Genomic DNA, 22769 nt, shown 5'->3' with positions numbered 1-22769 from the left:
TTTTTAACTAAGACTAGCCTATACTTTCACAGCAGTAATTATAAGAGTCACAAATAATGCCCTGCAAATGACCAATTATTTCCTATGGCTAGACAGAGCAAAGGTTAGTACTCATACCTCCCTCAAAGAAGGATTTGTGAGACACCTGTTCTATCCTTTCACCCATTAGTTGCCAAGGGCTTGTTGTATATAATAAACATTTAGGGTATTCTGAATTGAATACTTTGGTCCCAACAATGTTTCTCTGGAGAGTTCTGTTTTTACCTTAGCTCACAGCCTCAATCAACTTTATAAAAATGCAACAAGTGTCATTCTGCAAATGTAAAGAAACTCCATGTTGTTGTTCTTCAAAGCTGCTAATCTCACATGGGAGAGTTTTGTGTTGACCCAGGTGAAGTCCTGGAGAACTGCAGAACTGTGGCTTTACCTCCTGTCAATTATTAGGCTGTATATAGAGGGCAGCTGTGTGTAAACAGTTGGCTCCAAATTCTTACAAATTCTACGTAGAAAATGGTAAGCCAGGTTATGGATCAGGAAGCTCTGACTCAAAAACATTCTTCGGGGGGGAGGGGGAAAAACAGCAGACTATACTGTCCAAGCCAAGCAGATGAAAGGCAGAACCACTGCCACTGGTTTTATTCCTTACCTTGAAATTCTATGGGCAAGTGCTCTGTAGAAAAACACCGTCATGCTAGGGGCTTATGGCTCATGCCTACAGTCCTAGGAAGCTTCTGGGAAGGCTGAAAACCCCAGTTCCACCAAAAAAAACCAAAAACAAAAACAAAAAACCCCCAAAAACAAATAAATAAAGGAATATACTCTCATGTCTTCCATTCCAGGGACCATGTTCCACCTCAAACGCATCTCTTTACCATCTTAGGACACAGTCTACCTGGTTCCCTGTGTGATCTCAACTTTATTAAAGGGAGTGAGTCTTCAACCACCCTTGTTTCACAGAACCAACTGTAAACTTTGTACAGTTAGCAGAATGTAAATCTCTACTGAACAAATTTATTTATCTAGTTTTTCAGTACTAAGGATAGAACCCAGGGAGTTGCACATGCTAGTCAAGTGCTGTACACTGAGCCACACCTTAACTCAATGAGCAAATTTAAATGACATATTTGATCCTTAAAAAAAGTCACCACGATGGCATCAGAATAAAACCCAGAACACAGAAGATAAACTTACTCTGGTGCAATAAACCCATGTTGTGGTGTGACTGTCAGGCAATGTGCTGGCCAGTATAGCTCAAATTTCAGCAACCTGACGGAGTTATTTACAATCTGGAAACATCCAGTTTTTGCCATGTCACCTATTGTACCAGATAAATAAAATTATTTACATTTAGCAATAGTGAAAGAAAAATGTTAATAAAAAATTAGTCCTAAATAAATGCAATTGTGTAATTTCTAATTTTGTTCTTCTCAACTGCTCAATTATGGAAATTTCAAACCTTTGTTAGACAGGCTACCTGATAACTCTTGGAAACTACAAATACCACTGGCACCATTGAACAGTTAGAGAGAAACAGAAATCTGGCTTTAACTCTGACACATTTGTTCTGACTCTGAATCAACAGTATCAGTGTTAATGTAGTAAGAAGTCAAGTGCTCAGTAAGTTTCTTGGGTGGGGTACAGCTCCGTTGTCAGAGAGCTGAGATGAGTTGAGAAGAAGGGGGTCTGCCTCAGGAGGAGAATGGGACTCCAGGTGTCTCAGTGGTGAGAGTACATCATGGGTGAATCATCACCCCAATATGCATAAAGTTCATGAGTGTACCCTGACTGAGACATGGGTACAGAGAACACAGACCCGGACTCCTGAATGCACTCCTGATAAATTGTCTCAGAAATACTCACAAGGAGGAGGAGCTACCAGAATCAAGTGTTCAGGTTGCACAGTCCACATCTCTTCAGAGGCTGATGTACCTTGAGGTGGGTAGCTAACTTGTGAGAGGAAAGGAGAACCTTGAGGACCTTTCACTGGTAAAACATCCAAAGAGACATTGCCACTGTGTTTTCCAGAAGCTCCTGATTCACTAGCAAAATTATTTAAAAGTAGAAAAGTCAAAAAGAGACAAGTTAGAAATGATGAAAAGCAAGATTGCTTCAAATATTTTATATTAATTCTTTATAAAATAAAAACATTGAGATAAAACTAAAAGGGAATTTTATGTCATGTATTTTTCAGAGAATAAAAAACCTCACATATATATTTAAAAGTAGTAAAGTAGGGCTGGGGGTATAGCTCAGAGGTAGGGTGCTTACCCAATAGGCTAAGGCCCTAGACTTGCAGGAGAGGAAAAAGTAGTTTATAATAAAAAACAAGAAGCTGGGCACAGGTGGCCGGCCCAGCTCTGTTTCTCAGGAAACAGATCAGGAGGATAATGGTTTGAACCTAGTCTGGGAAAATAGTTCATAAGACCCTGTCTCATAAATACCCAATACAAAACAGGGCTGGCAGAGTGGCTCAAGTAGTAGAAGAGCTGAGGATCCAAGACAGCAACTAGGGCATGGAAGCAGAAAGCCTAAGCCTAAGCTCCATGACTCCAAAAACTTCCCTGAGATGTTGGAACCACACTTGGGTAATTCTGACTGCTTCTAGCCAAAATAATAACTGTCATCACATTAGGTGCAGGAAAAAATTTCAAAGACTGACCCTCAAATCAGCCTTTAATTATACCTAAGAGCTGTGACCGGTGACACAGCCAGCAGCAAGGCGAGTCCAGCCCTGGGGAAACCCTCCTCTAGCCCACTGGCAATTTTTTTCTTTCCTTCTCTTCTTCCTCCATCAAGCAGAAATAAAGCATCAACCAGAATCAACCTTTTGACATCCTAAACCCCTAGCCCGTGGAAAGCCTCCCCATGCCACATTACACTGAGAAAATTTGGTGTCATTTCTTGCTGCAGCTGCCACCACTGCCAGTGGCTCCAAACCTGCCTGCCAACTGACAGAACAAACAGGTGAGTACCACTTATCATGCAGGAATCCCCTATCCACCCTGGAAAATAGGCCTGCAGCCTATTTTTTTCCCACTTTACAAGAAAATACTCAAGGAAAAAGAAAAATGCCTTGGACAAATCTGGTAATCTTGCTAATGACAGATCTCCCAACAAACACACTAATGCCCTTATGTATGGAATGCTGTTTTTTTTTTTTATTTTTTTATTTTTGGCAGTACTGGGGTTTGAACTCAGGACTTTGCACTTCCTACACAGGCAGGATGTACTTGTTCTGTCTAGAATTGAGTGTGGTACCCTCAGTGTGGCCCTTCTGACAGGTCTACCTAACATCCAGAGATCATGATACTGCTCAAGGAGGAAATTTATCAGCAGAGAGGGAAAGCCCAAACTTTGACTGCCCTCTATTTGTAAACAAAGCTTTACTGGAATAAAAAGAAAGAATTATTTGTGATAAAGAAAACTAAAATTTATGAGTATATGGGGTATAGCTATTTGAAAAATTACGACGTTACATAATTATCAAAGAATAAAACAACTTCAATGCTCAAAAACCTCTCCCTTTTGTATAAGCCATATACATCACATGTACATTGTAAATAAATGGTTTTAAATTTGAACCAGAGTATTAAACAAATGCTACACAAAAGTACCCATGAAGTGCCATAGTCATTCCAGTCTTCTCAAGGCGTTACCTAAATCATTAGTAAAGCTTAATTCTGGATAATGTCTCTTATGCTGAGGATGAGACTTGATAATCCAACCCTCTATATCTCATTCGTGAGAGGTAAGGGAGGACAGAGAAACTTTGCTTTATACTCAAAGACAGTCAGAGTTGGGCCATTTAAATGCAACATGTGGTCCTAGACAGATGCTGGACCAGAGAGAAGGGGGTTTTATTTTATGGTTTGGTTAACTACGAAGGGCATTATTGTAAAAGTGAAATATGAATGGAATTTATGGACTAAATAATATTAAATGCTCTAATTTCATAGGCTTATCATGGAAAGTGTTTTTAATGAATTTAGGACTTATTGGCAATTATGCCTGTAACTTACTCTTAGATGGTTGAGAAAAAACATCTGTAACAAATAAGGAATGACAAGGTAAATTTAGTAAGCTACTAGCAATAAGGAATTCTGAGTACAGTTTATAGCAGTTCTCTACTGTTCTTAAACATCCCTGAAATTCTGAAATTATTTCAACTTAAACTAAAATATAAAGGTGAAATAAACATTTTGAGAGAAAAATAATATAGTATAGCAAAAAAAAAAAAAAAATCACCTCTACTGTGAATTAAATTACTTTGAAATCTGGTGAAATATTTTTGTTTTTGTGTTTATTTTACCTTCTAGATTCCAAGCTAGCTTTGGAAGAAGGCTGAAGAAATTCTCTGCTAGAAACAGAATCTCTGAATTCTCCAAATACTGAAAGGATAATTTTACGCATGTTTCCATAAAAGAGCTGAATATCATTAGGCCGTTGGGGAAGATCATACACTGAAAAAGAAAATAATGTTTTAAAACACATGAATCTTCACATTAAGCACAACACAAAAAGGCAGATTGATATGTTAATACTCACAGATACTGTTTTATTAGGATGATGTAGGTGACATTTTGGTTAGCACAGCCAAATGGCATGAAATTATAGGCAGTCAGTCCAGCATCAGGCTGACAGCTCAGGCTCTGAGCCTGAAGATGAATTAATCTTGTCACTCATTAGCTCTGTGAGCTTTGGCAAGTTACTTAGCGTCTCTGAGCTTTAATTTCCTTGACTATAATCTGGCATAACAATCTACCCTCAGGAGTGCTGAGAGCCTTAAGATAAGAAGTTTTTCAAGATATACATATACATAGCAACAGACATTATATAAAGCTCACTGAGGGCCCAGTACTATTCTAGTCCCTTTACACTCACTTAATTTCCAGAACTCTTTGAGGTAAGTATTATTATTTCCTCTTCAAAAATGAGGAATCTGAAGCAAAGAGATTAAGGATACACAATAAGTGAAAGCCTCACAGATATTCAATTTAAACAAATCTGGAAAAGTTACTATTAGTACAACTAAGTATTTCCAGATTAATAAAATAGTGCTCAAGATAAACTATCTCTTGATCCAGCTACCTGAATATGTAGACACAAGAAATTTTGTAGGATGTGCTTGCATTCTATAATTCTTTAAGAATTACATATTTTAAATGGAAATTAAAAAAAGTAATCAATTTAAATTTATATTAGCCGAGACATCTGAATGTAAAAGTTCCAATCAACTGTGAGATATGTTGCTATACATTATACCTTTTGTAAAGGACAGAGCATTGCAAATACTTATTAGTATGTTCAAGCAAATGTCATTCAAATTAAAAGAGAACGTTCAACTGCAGCATTCTTATGGGGAACTTATGGTACTCACCAATACAACAAAATGGATTACTTTTTCTATTCATCTGGACAATAGACAGGTCATCTCAACATATCCTGTATTCTCAATTCTGGTTTCTGAGAGATCTGGCCTAAGTCCCAACTTGCCCCTGCTTTTGCACTTGCTTGAATTGCTCTTATTGTACTACATTTCTCAAACTTCCAGACATGCAGCTCCCTCTACTGAAACATCCTTCTTCATCCTGGTCCATCTTCTCTACCTCGTCAACACCTCCTCATTTTTCAAGTCTACCCAGAGTCACCTCATTCTCAGTGAAGGGTCCTTTCTCTGTGCCTCTTACATTCCTAAATATGCTCCAAGCAGCGCTCTTTACACCACAATTCAATCATCAGTCTTGCCCTTGCATCTGTCAGCCCCTCGTGGGTAAGGACTGAATCCCACTGTCTGCACACAACTGATACCATGTTCCCACCATATGTATTCATTCAATTGGTGAACAGGATATTGCTGGACCATGGAACTATGCAAACTTTTGAACTGCTGCAAACTCTACCTGCTTGTACTCACACCTTCACCACAGCTGCAATATACTAAGCATCTTTGTTCCATTTCCACAGCACAGTTCAGTTTAGCTCTTGAGGAGATGGGAGGCTGAAGTAGCAGGTAACAGAGATGGGTCTTGACTAGGCTCCTTTTTCATGCTTTACCCTCTTAGCACACTGACTACACATCCATTCCCAATCATTCCATCATTTTTAACTATCCCACGCCTGCCTTCCCTTAGAGATGACGTAGACTCCTAATGTATTGAAAACAGCAGACTAATCTACATCACCCCTACAAAGGCTTAACTGTTCTTTACCTTTGTCATCTTGTATTTTAGAAGGAAAATATATCCCATCACTAAAACACTAGAAAATAAAAATACAGGGAAAAAAACTATACCTGAAATTCAACCACAAAATCATAACCACTTTTGTTGTGCATATGCCTGCAGTTTTATTTATGTTAGGTATCAACATATTATTTTTACCGAGATCTTAAATATAAAATTTAAAAGCAATGCTTTTCTTATTAAACAGACAACTTTTAGTCAAGTGCCAGTGGCATACATATCTGTAACCCTAACTACCTGGGAGTCTGTGTTGGGAAGACTACTGTTCACAGCCAACCCAGGAAAACATTTTGGGAAACCCCATCTCAACCAACAGCAGGGTGCTGTGGCAAGTGCCTGTCATCCCAAGCTATGCAGGGGGCTGAAATTAGAAGGACTGAGGTTCCAGGCCAGCCCAGGCAAAAAAATGTTCATAAGACCCAGTCTCAACAGAAAAAAGCCTGAATGTGGTGGTATGTGCCTATCATCCCAACGACAGCAAAAAGTTTAAAATAAGAGAATCACGGTCAAGGCCAGCAGGGGCAAAACGTATCTCCAAAAAAGGGGCTAGGACATGGCTCAAACCATAGAGCACCTGTCTAAAAACAACAAAACCAGAATTCAAACCCCAGTACTGCCAAAAATTATTAAGTGAAGAACTTTCTATGCTATTTAGCATAGATTCATGCCATTGTTTTAATGGCTTCGAAACATTCTACATAATTAAACCACCCCTATTCTTAGGCACTTAGCTCATCTCTAACTTCTTGCTACTAGAAACAATATTATGGTAAAGATGTGTACATATAGCCAGGTGCTTGTGGCTCATGCCTGTTAGCCTAGCTATTCAGGAAGCAGAGATCAGGAGGATCACAGTTCGAAGCCAGCCTAGGCAAATAGCTCAAGAGACCCTATCTCAAACAAACCCTTCACAAAAAAGTGTTTTTGTGTGTGTGTGAATCCCAATACCACAAACCCCAATGCTACAAAAAAGTGTACGTGTATTTTTACACAATTTGTATGCCTTGATACATTTATTTTGTATGAATAATAAACAGTATTAAATATTTGAACTGTTTTGCTCAAATATGGCAAAGTATCTAGATTATAATTATTTCATGTCTTTTTTGAATTTTGGCCACCATCACATCCTCCATAATGTTGTTTATTTTTTGTTTGTTTTTCTGTGCGTGGTACTGGGCTTTGAACTTGGAGTCTTGTGTTTACCAGACAGGTAGCTCTACCACTTGAGCCATGCCCCCACTCCTTTTTTGCTTTTATTTTAATGATGTCTCACTTTTACATCTACATGGACCTGGACTATGAACCTCCTATCTATACTTCCCATATAGTTGGGATGATAGGTGTGCACCATCACACTCAGCTTTTTATTGGATGAGATGGGATTTTGCAGACTATTCTTGCCTGGGCTGACCTTGAATCATGATCCTCCTGATCTCTGCCTCCTGAGTAGCTAGGATTACAGACCTGAGCCACTATGCCTGGCCACACCCTCTGTAATTTTATAGTAGGCACAATGTCCCAGAAATCGTAAGTTCACAATCATTAAATCTGAAAAAGCAATGAACTTAAGGTTAATAATGACCAGGCCCTCCTCCTGTTTATAGCCTATGTGCAAAACATGCATGGTAATATCTGCAACATCAATAAAGCAAAGCTTCTCCCATCTGACTTGCAAAATGGCCCTGCATGGATGAGAAGCTAGATATCAGCTACCTTTTCATTCCATAGAGAAGGAAAGTGAGTCTCGGTGATGTAATTTGTTCAAAGTCATAGAGCAGAGCTATGGCTCAACTTCAGCTTGATACCAGATCCAAACTGACCTTCTTCTTCTCTCACACTATGACCTAGACAACACTGCGAGTGACCAAAAGACTTGAAGGCACATTAAAATTCTTACCTTCATCTATTAGCAGCTCATCTTGAAATGCTTCAGCAAAATTCATATTTTGCAGCACACTATGTTCTGGAAATATCTGCTTTATAATCTCTGGTTTATGCAACAGGGCTCTGTTGGGAGAGATTTTTATTAAGAACTGATTTTACATATAAATGATCTCGATTAGATAATTAATGCAGTTGGCAGATAGTACTAAATAGCATGCCTTAAGCCCTAATGTAAGTACTTTTTAAAAGGAATCTATTTTGAAAGTTCAGCTGAATGTTATACATGGTAGTGAAATCACAGTTTAAGTTAAATATTAAAATTAAAAACAAGTACTCTAATGTCAGAGTAAAAAGAAGAGTAAAGTTAGGTTCTTTTCAGAGCTCACATTTTCATTATTTGTGATAACTTGATTATAGTCAGAAATTTGCCTCAGGCAAAATAAAGACCATGCTAATTGACAGAAAAAAAAAAAAAAAGACCATGCTAAAAATAAGAACTATTTCAAGGGAAACATTTAAATTACCAAACAACTTTGTCTATCTGGTCTCTTCCAGAGAAGTTTCAATGTGAGAAATGAAATGTAAATTTCTCTGTAGGATGTTCATAACCAAAGGAAATCTCACTAATGTAAACTTATGACAAGGAGGAACTCTGAAACAATACACTGATTTCTACATCTCAACAGAGAGAAAGAAAAAAGTCTGCATTCCTAAAATACTTAATTAAGAAAAAGAGCCAGGGCCAAATGTGAGCTCTTCACAAGTAGTCTGTTCTAAGGCAAGTTATTCTTAAACTTCCTCTTTTTACGTATCTTAACGAGCTTCAACCAATTAAAAACAAAATAATTTCCTGAACTCTGTATCGGACTAAAACACAGCAGAGCACAAAGAGCTAGAAGGCAGAAAGACAGCTACCTTCAACCACGCCCTTACTAGAGTTAACAACTTTTTACTAATAGATGAAAGATCATGAGCTTTATCTATCACATCTTATATATAGGTACTCTAGGAAATTAATTTTATAGTAAAAGAATCCAGAATTTAACACACAATAATGGAACATGTGTAATCACATCTGGACCTAAATCAATAACCCAAACTTGCCAAAAGTCATTATATTAAATTATACTTAATAAGATGTATCAAGTTTTATAGAAGTACATCTATCTCTAAGTAGCTGTAAGTTAAACATCCTACACATTTCTAAACTATAATGCTCCTTTCTAATAATTCACAGCATTCCCTCAAAACAATCCAAATTAGGTGTTTATATAATACAATCTTTCAGTAGTTCTTAAAGTCTTCTCTAAAACTAATCTATTGTTGCTTGACATATTCTCAAGAATACATTAAGACTATGGTCCTGTTATGAAGGATGATGCTCCTCATGGGTAAAGGAAGAGAGGCATGATACATAATGTTGAGAAAAGAAGGCACAAGGCAAGACAATGTAGATGTTTCCTACAGGTACTTTTTTTGTGGTATTAGGGTTTGAACTCAGGGCCTACACCTTAAGCCCCCTCCCCCCACCTTTCTTTGTGATGGATTTTTTTGAGACAGGGTCTCATGATCTATTTGCCCAGACTGGCTTCCAACCATAATCCTCCTGATCTCTGCCTCTTGAGTAGCTAGGATTACAGGTGTGAGTCAGCAGCACTCAGCCCTACAGGTAACTTCTCACTCACAATTTGCCAAGTTATCAGTCACACAAATTTTACCAAGATTTTTCTTCCTCTGCTAGTTCACTAATAAATAGTGAAGCATTCACTATTTTCACATTGTCCCACATTTCCCAACATTGTCCAAGTAATTTACCTTCGATAGTGCTGTCTGGAAATTTCATCGCCACCAAAGAAGTATACTGTTGATAGTTCTGTTGTAGTTTTATAATCGCTCTGTCTGTCTGATGGGTTATATATTAAAGTAACATCCTGGTGTCAAGAAAAAAATCAGAGTGGATATTAAGTACTTCTCCAGGGTAATCACGTCATTCTGGATAAGCAGTCTTATGAGCCTACTAAAGACACAAGTGCATGTCTGGCATTTCCGAGACCAGATAAGCACTTCAACTCCCCCATTATTTCCAAGTAGTGCTTTAGCTTATGGCTATAAGATACATAATTATTAATGTAAAAATGAGTTCTTTTTTTTAAGGCACAGATTTTTATACTTACTTCTTGTGTTCTTTCCTTTAGCACAAATTTATCTGGAAAAATTCTCAATATTTTAGGGTCCAGCAAAACTTTTTTCTGTGAATCCTTAAAACCTACTGCTTTAACAAAAGCTGCTCGAGAGCCAGTGTTGCGGACAGAAAATACAATTTTACTTTCTTTGCCAGGAGTTAAGCCATTCACTGTTACCATGTAACTGTCAGATAGTTTTTTAACACCTTCCAAAATAAGATTACTTGTTCCTCCATATCCAGACAAAGGTATCTAAAAGAATATAAAACAAATATAGAAAAGTGTGAATTGTAGTATCTATGTGGTGCTCAAGAGTGCTGTGTAAGTACTTAACTACATAATTCTTTCACCTTCTCAGTAATTCTGCAAATTTTCATAATATGCTTATTTTGTGTAAGAAAGCAGATTTAAATACAATCAGAAGAAAACAAAGATTTAATATAATTAAAAATGTTAGTGTTTGTATATTTGGGCTAGTAGTTACCCTACTTCAAGTCCAACATTACATAGACTTTCTTGTAAGGGAAAAACAAATCAAAGCACTGTAAAATTGCTTACTTTCCAAAATGCTAAGAATAATTATTTCCTGTTATAATAGTCAAACTTAGATGACAAAGGGACAATAAAAAATTAGTACATGGGCCTAGGATGCAGCTCAGTGGTACAAGTGCTTGCCTAGCATGTACAAAGATCTGGGTTTTATTCCCAGTACTGCTACACACAAAAAAAGGATAAATATGCTTGCTTAAGAAGTTTTAGGGTGGGGATGTGGCTGAAGTGGTAGAGCACCTACCTAGCATGAGCAAGACCAGTAACATTAAAAAAAAATTTTTTTAGAATGAGACATACTGATATTTGTAATTTACTTTGAAATGCCTACAAATGTAGATGAATGAATGGATTGTTAACTATGTGATAAAACAAATACAGAAAAATGAGAATTGTAGTTAAATAAGTGGTACAGTGTGTGGGTGCTTACTATATAATTCTTCCAACTTCTCAGATATTCTGCAAATTTTCATAATAAAATGTTTTGGGACAAAAACCTATTATCATACAATTCTCTGAGCATTTGCTTAACCAGTGTCAGAGAGAAACATGCAAAAGGGACTGAACTGAGGACAAGTACTCAAAAATTCTCCAGGGACAGGTGAACTGGTAATGTGGAAGCCGCAGACTGGAGACAGGCGTGAAAGGCCCCTGCTGCTGCTTCCACAGGGCTCAAGATATTCACTAAACAGGGTTTACAGACACCTTCCATTAAGTAAAAGGTAAGGAAAATATTTACCCTGCCAGAAAATAATCTTCCATACTCTTCAAAATGCACATGTCTAAAAAGGTTTCATTTTCAATTATTGAAAACATCAATAACTTATTTTGAGTTGTCATGTACCTAATGAAAATAACATTTTGAAACATTAAATTTAGGTTCCTCATAAATTTGCTTGCTTTTTATTACAAAATAATAGTATTTCCAATGACTTCAGATCAGAAGCCCCTATAAAATCTATACCATTCAAAATGACTTCTTGTAGTTTCAACAGCCAAAAATGTTTCTACAAAAACATTTTTACATTTCTACAGAAACTTATATGAGTAAATTTTCTATATGAAACTAAGCAGAAAGTGAAAAGAAGAAAAAGGCAGCTTTAAAAATACTCTACTCAATATTAGTATTTTTCTTGTATAGCTGCCCCTAGGTGTCCATATGGACTGGTCCTAGTACTGCTCCCTCACATGCATAAAAATCCACAAGTGCTCAAGCCCCTTATATAAAATGGCACAGTAATCACACGTAACCCACGCATATATCCTCCCAGTCCCTTGAAATCATCTTTAGGTGACTTACAATGCCTATTATAATGTAAATACCATGTAAATAGTTGTTGTACAGTACTACTTAGGAAATAATAACAGAACAAAGTCTGTACATGTTTGGTAAAGACACAATTTTTTCCTAAAGGTTTTAGATAAATGGCTGACTGACTGCAGATGCAGAACCTACAGATGTAACCAAATGTATTTTCAAAGTCTGAAAAAAAAAAATCACAAATTGCTACTATGTGAAAAAGTTAGAAAATTGATTAAATAACAAAAAAATATAATGCCAATAAGTCCAAAGATTAACCAGGAAAAACTATTCCTTAAGAGAAAGGTTTCTTTTTTGCTTTTTGGGTGGTACTGTGGCTTGAACTCAGGGCATCAGGAACTCACATCAGCACACTGTCATTTCAGACACATACTCCCAGTCCTTTTTCGCTTTTAGTTATTTGTCAGGTAGAGTCTCGAATTCTTGCCCAGGGGCTGGCCTTGAATCTGGACCCTCCTGCCTTTAGCCTCTCATGAAGCTAGAATCACAGATGTGTATTAGCACACCCAGCTTACTGGCTGAGATGCAGTCTCACTAACTTTATACAAGCTGGCCTTCAACTTCAGTCCTCCTGGTCTCCATCCCCCAGAACAGCAGGGGTAAAGGCATGAGTCACTTCACCCAGCAATCTCAACACTATTGAAATTTTGAACTGGATAATTTACTGGGGCTGCCCTGTGCACTGCAGGGTTGTTTAGTAGCATCTCTGGCAGAGGCTAGCAGCACCCTTGCCCCCTCCCACTTAATCCAACCCAAAATGTCTCCAGACATGGCCAACTGTCTTCCAGGGGTAACACAGCTCTAGAGGATTACAAAATGGAGTTGTTCTTAGTACCCCAGAAACTGCATATTATGTTAATGTGGGTTTACAGGCAGAAGGTCTGAATGTGAATCAGGCCTCCACCACACCTATGCACGTCCATAAGCATAGGTTTCCCCATATGTAGAATAGAGAGAGCAATATTATCTAGAAGGTTGTTTTGAAAATAAATTGTGATAATCTATATACTGGTTAAGTGTAGGGTCTAGTGCACACTCAAAATGCAGTAGATAATCTTTTAAATGCATAGATCATTTCATTCATTCTTCAGTACCAAACTGGCAAGTAGGGACAACAAGTAGCACATGTCACAAATAAGGAAATGAATGATCAATGGTGAGAGTAAGTGACAGACACAGGGCTGGTTCTCTAGATTCTCTTGTCTCTGCAGTGAAATTTTCTTCCACCACTTTACCAGGCTACTTTATCTTTACAAAGACACACCATGGTTAATGCTCTAAGTCTTGTGAAATAAAGGTCATGTTCAGCTGGATATGGTAATACCAGCATTCAGGAGACTGAGGCAGGAATACTGAAAATTCAAGGCCAGCCAGGGCTACATAGCAAGATTCAGCCTCAAAAAAAAAAGGTATATTCATCTGTGAACTCACAAGTTAATCAACAGAGGAGACTGGAGATAATAGGAATATTGCAATGGCTGCAAACGAGTAACAAAATAACCTTACCATGAACTTAATGCCTGGTTGTGACCTACTTCCGAGTTGCTTGATTTCTAGTTTAGCCAACATACAAGATAATCGAGTAGGTGCAAATAGTACAGATACTGTAATGTCTTCTTTGGGGCGAATTCTGATCTCACAGTTACTAGTCAATCGCTCTTCTGAGCCAAAAGTGTTCTGAAGCTAAAATTAAAAGCCAAAAAGAAAAAAATCACTGGATATGTCAAAATAATAGCACAAATAAAACACAATTAACACACTCTTTATCTGGCTGGGGATATAGGTCAATGGCAATGTGCTTCCCTAGCATGCACTGCGTTCAATCCCCAGCACCACAAAAAACAAACAAACACCCCCTACCCCGCAAAAAAAACCCAAACAATTGATCTGCATATGTGAGTATTCTGGCCTTAGACAAAAACATCAGCTAGAAGCCTAGCATGGTGCTGCAGGCCTGTCATCCTAGCTGCAGCAGGTAGGAGGTTCATGATCATGAGTTCATGGCCAGCCTGGGTTACACAGTAAGAGATCCTGTTTTGTTTTGTTTTTTTTTTTCTAAAAGCAATCCAAACCAAAGACTGTGCACTCTGCAAACCTGAAAGCAATCCTGATCTTGTCCTCTAATAAGCAGCCGCAAATGTTGGGTTGTAGATGTAGAACTGCTTCTTAAAGTTAGTTTCTGAAGCCTAAAAACAATTGACACAGTTTAAACATCACTTCCATGAATATTGCTGCAACGACAAAAACAAAGCCAATAAAACCAACCACAGTGTCTTAGAGATGGACTGACTGCAACTCATCTTAGCAGGCTAGAGCATCTCTAAATAGTCCTGGAACTCAAGTTTCTGAAAATGTAATGTTCAAGATTCACCTTATCTTATATACTCTCTCTCTCTCTCTCTATTTATCTATCTTAAAAAATCAATCAATGAAAATCACTGAAGAAATACCACACCTAGCTATAATACCTGGCTTAATCTAGATTTCAGGGAAACAAAGCTCATTAGTACAAAGTAGTCTTTTAAACAGCACAATGAATTAATCCTAACTTTAAAAAGTTACAAAACACATAGAATAGGCATGATGAATAGCAGCTGGTCAGCAGTAAGACAACCTTTCAACCCTTGAAATTATATGAATCTGTTCTTCATTCAATATAGAATACATGAGCAAATCCTTATTTTACTCAAAAATGTACAGATCAATAGTTAATTGCTTAAGCAATAGCTTTGGCTATCAGAACCCCTAGGAAAAACCTTCCACAGCTATGCTGACTGGGACATTTGCCAGAAAGAAATAGTACTTGGTAAAGCTTTCATTTTTATTTTTTAAGTTTTAAAGAAATGTGGTTATTATTTTATTTTTGGTGATACTGGGGGTTTGAACTTAAGGCCTCACTTGCTAGGCAGCCCCCTTTATCAATGGAGCCACACCCCCAGCCCTTTTTGCTTTAGTTATTTTTCAGGTAGGCTTCCACATTTTTTTCCCTAGGCTGGTCTGGACCATGACCCTCCTACTTATGCCTCCCAAGTAGCTGAGATGATAGGTATGCACACACCATACTCTGTTATTCTGTTGATATGGGGTCCTACTAACTTTTTGCTTGGGTTGGCCTCAAACTTGGATCCTTCTGAGTAGCTAGAATTACAGGCGTGAGCCACCATGCCCAGCAGAAATGTAGTTATTATTTTAAGTAGTTATCAAGTTAAGGAGAGAACTTTGTTTCTAGTTTTAAAAAGAAACCAATCTAACAAAAAGGGTTAACATCTTTATTCTTTATACAAGTCCACATGAATATAAACAAATTCTTAAACAGTCTCTTTGTGTGTGTGTGTGTGTGTGTGTACGTACACAAACACATATATACACACAAAAAAACACAAAAATACCCAGAATGAATGAACAAACAGATGAAAAAATGCAGAACTTTAACTAAAAAAATCCAAAAATCCAAAAATTTTAAGTTGAAATAAAATACCATTCTGGATAATTTTAATGCTTTGAAAATATAACTTAGTAATACTAATTTCTCTCTGCAACTGAGGCAAATTCATTAGTTTTATGATAACACTGCCCTCAACATTGTGTATTTATTAATTTGTCCTCTACACTTTGCTTACTTCAAGTCTTGCAACCTGTTCGGCTGTGCAAGAAGCACCTGTTTCTACAGGGAGGGCAGGCTGGGGCAAGCACCATGGAGAAGGGGCACCTGGCAGTCATGTGTTGTAGCAGTTATGCGTTCTGATGGCCCTTGCTGCTGAATTCTCTCAGAATACACTTGGGACTGGCTAGCCACAGCATCTGCCTGTCTCCTGAGATATTTCATGGGGGAGGTTGGTAAGGGGGGAAACATGAAATTTCATTTCTAAGTAAATAATATACCTCTTTATCGTGAATTCTGCTGTAAAATCCTTATAGAGGAACAGTAAATAGTGTCTATGGGGGGAAATTATTTTTTCTATGCGGTATACAAAGATGGGAGTAAGGAGAATTAAGGAATCAATAATTTACCTAGGTGCAGTACTAAACACATACATATATCACTGATACCCAGTAATTTTCAAAAGTATATTTAATATCTTTTTAATGCTTTGGAATGGCTACTTTCAGAAAGCCAATTTTCACCATCATTTGGAATATCATCAACTAACCACAGGTAGTATAGTTCTCACAGTACTGGCTTGCTCCTCCAGGCTAAGGTAAAACTATCTATCCACCACTTGAAAATAAGGAATTGATTATGAGTCAATTCCTTGCAATGGCTTGGGACTTAGTCGTGCACCTGTTGGATTACAAGGAATTCCATGAACTCTCCATGAGGAAATGAAGCAAGGACAGCCTGAAGGTCTCATACAACAGGAAGGAGAGAGATAAGAATGCCCCTGACAAGTCCTAAAGCATGCCCAAAGTGCTGCCTTATGTTCAATTTAATTAAGGTAGTATTTTAATTAAACATAATTCAGCACATGTATTTTGTTTTAGTGAGCTCCAAGTGAGATTTCAGGATGACATAGTATCTCAGGAGTAGTTGGATTTTAAGAATAGCAATCACTCCCATGAGAATCATGTGTTACAAATTTTGTAACACACCAACAGGGAATTTTGTAATGATCAAAACAAGGATAGTTATGGCTCAATTTCTCCTGCTACTGACTTAATAGACAAGATCAGTTATTAAAGCTTTTCAGAGTCTTCATCTTAATAACTTGGGAGCACTGATAATAATTGTTAGGGTGTTCTTTAAGGCATTTTCCCTCTTCTTTTTAACTTTTATGTTGAAGTCTAAGCTGAAGTCTAAGTTAAATTATTTGGACACATTCTACAACATGGAACTTACTTAAGAGTGTGTGAGTCAACTACTTGCACACGTAATTAGAGCAGACCACAAATTCAAATTTTGAGGAAAACTTTGTAATCCAAGCACTGTTCAGGCTCAACTGTAGAGAACTGGAAGTTCTTTGTAGATAGGCACATTGCTTGCCTTTCAACTAGATTTCAATCTTGATTTTTTCTTAATTGGCTACAAAAGCACAAGACACTTACGACCAACATAAGTTGCTAACTGATACTCGGTATTTTTAAAGCCTAGCCAAGAGAAGTGTTTATAGAGAGAGGTTTAAAGAACATACAGTCCACGCATTCTTCTAAGAAACCTGAATTATTTCAATCACATGGATTTGGCAAAGCCCAGATAAATGAACCATTTTTGGCATCCAGACCACACAAAAGCACCTAAAAAAGGGAGAGGGCATGCTAGTAATTGCTATTTAGTTATCTTTTCCTTTGGCAATTAATGTATGTATTGCATAGATTTATTTTTAAAAGAACCCTGGAAGACACATCTCTAAAAGGCCTTGGGCAGGAAAAGGTGCACATCTCTCCTGCAGTAACTAGTTTGTCCTTAGCTTCTCATGGAACTAATGATGCAGCTTTCCTTATGGTGCCAGGCAGAACCACCAGTACTAGGTCAATGACCCACCTTGAGGCCAGGAGTGTGTGCACAAGGTCCAAAGCAGGCACTCCTCAGGTGCCACCTTTGTGCATCACAGCACCTCATTTCCTCGGAGAAGTACTTTTTCACATAACTGTTCTTATCTTACTGTGTCTTTTTGAAAGCTGATTTTGGAACAAGACAAGGTAAAGATGACCACATGGATGATTAAGCAGATGGATGAACTTATACCGTAAGGAGGACCAATGAGATCTTTTTTGCATTAACAAAAACTATAGTTTTTGTTTGTTCTTTCCTATAATAAGGCCTGAAGCCATACTCCTACACATAAACACCTTTTCTTTTTCAAAACAGGGTTTTGCTAACTTTGTACAAGCTGGACTTAAACTTTCACTCTACCTGCCTGCCTCTACCTTCTGAGTACCTGTGTTTACAGGTATGTACTACCATACCCTGCTAGAACTATAGTTTTAAATAAGTGATTTCATCACACCTCTAGCAGACATTCAAACAGAAATTCCTTCTCTTGCAGGAATCATTGAAATGTATGGGTAAACATTTAGGACAAACACTAAAGTGCAACGTGATATTAATTTTATTTAATGATGTGGTATTTATTATGATGTGGGATTTGTTAAAAAAAGGTGAGTATACTCCTAAGTATACTGCTAAGCTAATCAAGGGAAAACTATTAATATACTGTATATTACAATCCAATTAATTATAATTTTACTAATTATAAATTGTTGATTAACTGTTTACCTAGAATCAAATACCAAAAAAAAGGTTAGATACAGTTCACATTAAGCTATGATGGAATGCATCTGCTCCATTAGAAACTTCTGATCATCTTTAACATTGTTCTAAGTATTCACCACCTAGACAGTAAGCTCCTTAAACAGAAAACAAGGCTGTGATTAGTTTTTCTTCCTACAGTTCCAAAGAAGGAACCCATATGCTCTTAACTGTTTGAATTAGATCAGCAGTGAACTCATCAAAGAGCCTCAGAAAACTGACACGTCCTTGGTTTTTTTTTTTTTTGGCAGCAATGGGGTTTGAACTCAGAGCCTCATTCTTGCTAGGCAGGCACTCTTACCACTTGAGCCACTTCAGCAGCGCTGACACTTCTTTGGGAGGATTTTAAAAAGAGAGAAAAATTTTATTAAATTAAAGCTAAAATTTATGAAAGGAAGATTAAGAAAATATAAGATAGTCATAATTAACACAGAGAGAAAACTTAGGAATTCAGACAGCAAAATCTCAGCACTCTGGGCTGCACACACTTACTGTGTTCTGCCGAGAGGGACACCTCCCCAAGTCAGAAACTGCTTATTGGACAAAATTGACGTAACATCTGAGCAGTGAGACTCAGGTGGCAGAGGTTTACTTCCTGAAGAAACGACCTCACCCTTTAACATCACTTCGTACTGAGGACCAAATGGTTGCACAAATATTTTCAAGGTTCTAATAAAGAAAAAATTCCAAGTCAAATGTTCTGTATTCAATTCTTTTGGCAACTATTTCCCATGGACTCCCTTTGTCCAAGAGACTGAGCTAGGTGCTAAAGATACAATGATAGTCCTACATTGAGAGCTCATATTCCAGGGAAAAATATACACAAAGGGAGAGATATAACTTTAAGTCTACATTGTTGGACATGACAAGTTCACAGTGCTTTGGGAATACTATTTATGAGGGATTAGGGAAGAGCAGAAGAGTGTTTTCCAGAAGAAGTCAGCTCAGGGAGTTGAGGGTAAGCATTCTAGGCACCAGTAGTCACACTGGTGCTGCCAGACCCTTCTCTGTAGAGTTCAGACTTCATATTCAGAATCCAGGAGGAAATAAATGGGTGCCTCAGAGGTTTGCTCTAAGGTAAAATATTTATGTACTCAAGGTTAAACATAAAAAATGAGGTTCTGACTGAGAGTTAATATCCATTTATGATTTTGGTGCCAAAAAGTCACAGGCCTGGAAAAGCGATGGGGAAGAGACTTAAATTAACAAATGACAAGGCCCTTTAAAGGTTTCCTGGGAGGACATTCCAAGGTGGCGGCTAGAGGGAGGAAGCAGAAAGCGTGCTTCCTAAAGTAAAATCTTAGAGAGACGGTGGAGATACACCTTACAGGAAAAACCACCGAGAAGAGGCAAAACTTTGACTCCTCCACACCTCCAGCCTACATATAGCATCTCCACTTCATGTTAAACGGAGAACCAGGAGGGCACCCGGGCTGCCAGACAGCAGTGCCCAGACGGCCTGGGAAGACTCAGACCACAAGGTGAGGTAAGCGGCACGCGGTACTCCCACAGACAACCCTGGGCCAGATCAACATAGCCCCCTGGACAGACCAACCCCCATCCAGGGGAAAAAAAAAAACCTGAATAATAAGCAATAAGAACAAAAAAGACACGGAGCAAAGAGGGCAGGGTGCCCTGAGCGACGAAGTTGTGGGGAGGGGAAATCCCTCACAACAAGCCAGCTGAAGAAGGCAGGAGCGGCGGCACACGCCCAGCAATCAGAAGCAGGAAAGCTTGTAAAGGTGGCGGTGGGAAGAAAACTCCACAGGAGGTGGGGAAGACCCACTTCCCATGTGAACTGTAAGTAAACATGCAGGCCTGAGAAAGCTGGTGCAGTGTCACCTCCCCTAGTGTGCTTGGAAAGGGGAAAGCTTGTAGCACTGGCCATCGGTCTCAGGAGAACTCTAAGTAAACAACGCCTGAGGAGCTAGGTGAGTGTTAAGCTCACTCCTGAGATCTGCATAAATAAAGCCTCCAGCAACACCAGGCTGACATCATCGGGCAGGTGAGCCACAGCCTCAGACAGCCATTCACAGAACTGTCTCCAGACTCTTTTTTTTCTTTCTTTGATGAGACAACAACAGAACTACACCTGCATGCTGAAAAACTTACTGAAACTGTATTGCATTTGAACTTGGGACACTTTGTGGTGCTTTGTTCTTTTTGTTTTCTTTTCTTGTTGTTGTTTTCCCCTTTGCTGAGCCAACGAAAAAACTACTTCTGAGACACCATCTCCAGGATTGGAGGCTGTGGGACTAACACCAAAATTATTAAGACTGAAACTTTATTGCATCTGAACTTGGAGATTTTTTTTTTTCAATCCTCTTTCTGTCTCTCTAATGCCTGTTGAGCTTACTGTTGATTAGTACACTATCTCTCCCTGTTTATATCTTTGAAACTTTTTGTTGTTTTTTTTTTTTGTTATTTTTTGTCTGTTTTTCCCTTTTTCCTTACTTTCTTTGCTTTCCCTCTCCTCTCACCCTTCCTTTCTAAATATCACCATTGCTGTTATTACAAGCTAGAAAATACTTAATTGCACACAGTACGGGGACAATAACAACACCAAGGGCAATGACAGGAAGACAGAAAAAACAGGGAAACCAGTTTCCCCACGGCAAAAAATTAGTACAGGAACCAGACGGAAAGGAAGAAAACAGATACTCAGACCCAGACTCCAACAAAATGAAGATAAACTATGCCAAAGAACCCAATGAAGCCCACAAGAATAATCTAAAAGAAGAAATACTACAGGTAATCAATGAGAATTTTATAGAGACGATACTGGATATGGTCAACCAAAATGTACAGGAGACACTCAAGAAATTCCAAGACAACAAAAATAGAGAATTTGAAAAAGCACAAGAAGAAATAAAGGAAACCATAGAACCACTGTATAAACACCGAAGTGAATCAAAGAACACGATTAATAAAGAGATAAATGAACTCCACACAAAAATAGACAACATTAGAGAGGATGGAACTCAGGATATGGAAAACATCAGAAAACAGAATGAAACAGAATTGCAAAACAAAATGGAAGGCCTATCCAGGAGAATAGAACAAACAGAAGACAGAATCTCAGAACTCGAAGATGAAATGGTAATTAAAGGAAAAACCAAAGAACTATTAGTTAAACAACTCAAGACCTGTGGAAAAAAAAATGCAAGAACTCAGCGACCCCATCAAAAGATCAAACCTGAGAATCATGGGCATTGAGAAGGAGAAGATGTGCAAGAAAAGGGAATGTGTAATATATTCAACAAAATATAATAACAGAAAATTTCCCAAATCTAGAGAAAGCTATTCCCATACAGATTCAAGAGGCCTCCAGAACACCAAACAGACCAGACCAAAATAGAACTACCCCACGGCATATTATCATTAAAACAAGTACAGAAACTAGAGAAAGAATATTGAAGGCTGTAAGAGAGAAAAACCAAATAACAAACAAAGGTAAACCCATCAAAATCACAGCAGACTTCTCAACAGAAACATTAAAAGCAAGAAGAGTTTCGGGTGCGACCTTCTGGGCACTGAATGAAAATAATTTCAACCCCAAGATACTCTACCCAGCAAAACTATCATCAAAACAGATTGGAGCAATAAAGTTTTCCATGATAAGCAGAAAATAAAACAGTATGTGACTACAAAGCCACCACTACAAAAGATTCTGCAAGGGATTCTGCACGCAGAAAGTGAAACCCAACATAACCATGGAAGGGCAGGCAGCACCAAACTAAAGGAAAAGAAAAATCAAGAAAGTAGAGAGTAACCTCAACTTAGGTACACACAATCAAACCTTCAAACAACTAAGACAACTAAATGACAGGAATCACCACATACCTACCAGTACTAACACTTAATGGACTTAATTCCCCCATCAAAAGGCACCATTTGACGAAATGGATTAAAAAGGAAGATCCAACAATTTGTTGCTTACAGGAGACCCATCTCACTGACAGAATTAAGCATAGGCTAAGGATGAAAGGCTGGAAGATTTACCAAGCCAATGGCCCCTGAAAACAGGCAGGAGTAGCAATACTTATCTCTGACAAGGTAGACTTCAAACCTACATTGATCAAACGAGATAAAGAAGGACATTCCATACTAACAAAAGGGGAAATAACCAAAAGGAAATAACAATTATCAACTGATAGGCACCCAATGTCAACGCACCCAATTTCATCAAACATACCCTGAAGGACCAAAAAGCATGTATTAACTCCAACACAGTGGTTGTGGAAGACTTCAACACCCCATTATCATCAATAGATAGGTCATCCAAACAAAAAAAATCAATAAAGAAATCCTAGATCAAAAATATACAATAGATCAAATGG

General features: G+C 38.0%; 1 protein-coding gene across 10 annotated transcripts in view; it reads right to left on the bottom strand.

The window, feature by feature from the left end:
* The window catches only part of Cep192 (centrosomal protein 192), a 127471-nt gene that overhangs the window by 21622 nt on the left and 83080 nt on the right, over positions 1 to 22769 (bottom strand). For 8 of the 10 annotated variants that reach the window (XM_074070385.1, XM_074070387.1, XM_074070382.1 and 5 more), the window contains 9 exons: positions 18922 to 19098; positions 14278 to 14368; positions 13689 to 13865; positions 10304 to 10564; positions 9945 to 10060; positions 8143 to 8252; positions 4310 to 4460; positions 1861 to 2039; positions 1192 to 1315 (listed from right to left, as the gene is read on the bottom strand). In XM_074070385.1, coding sequence (XP_073926486.1) covers positions 1192 to 1315; positions 1861 to 2039; positions 4310 to 4460; positions 8143 to 8252; positions 9945 to 10060; positions 10304 to 10564; positions 13689 to 13865; positions 14278 to 14368; positions 18922 to 19098 — 1386 coding nt within the window. The other 2 variants (XM_074070383.1, XM_074070389.1) reach the window with 2 other exon arrangements.

The sequence above is a fragment of the Castor canadensis genome, chromosome 4 (genome assembly GCF_047511655.1).
Source record: "Castor canadensis chromosome 4, mCasCan1.hap1v2, whole genome shotgun sequence".
In the NCBI taxonomy this organism is placed as follows: Eukaryota; Metazoa; Chordata; class Mammalia; order Rodentia; family Castoridae; genus Castor; species Castor canadensis.
Note: the sequence above shows the minus strand (reverse complement) of the source record. Positions and strands in the feature narration are given on the sequence as shown.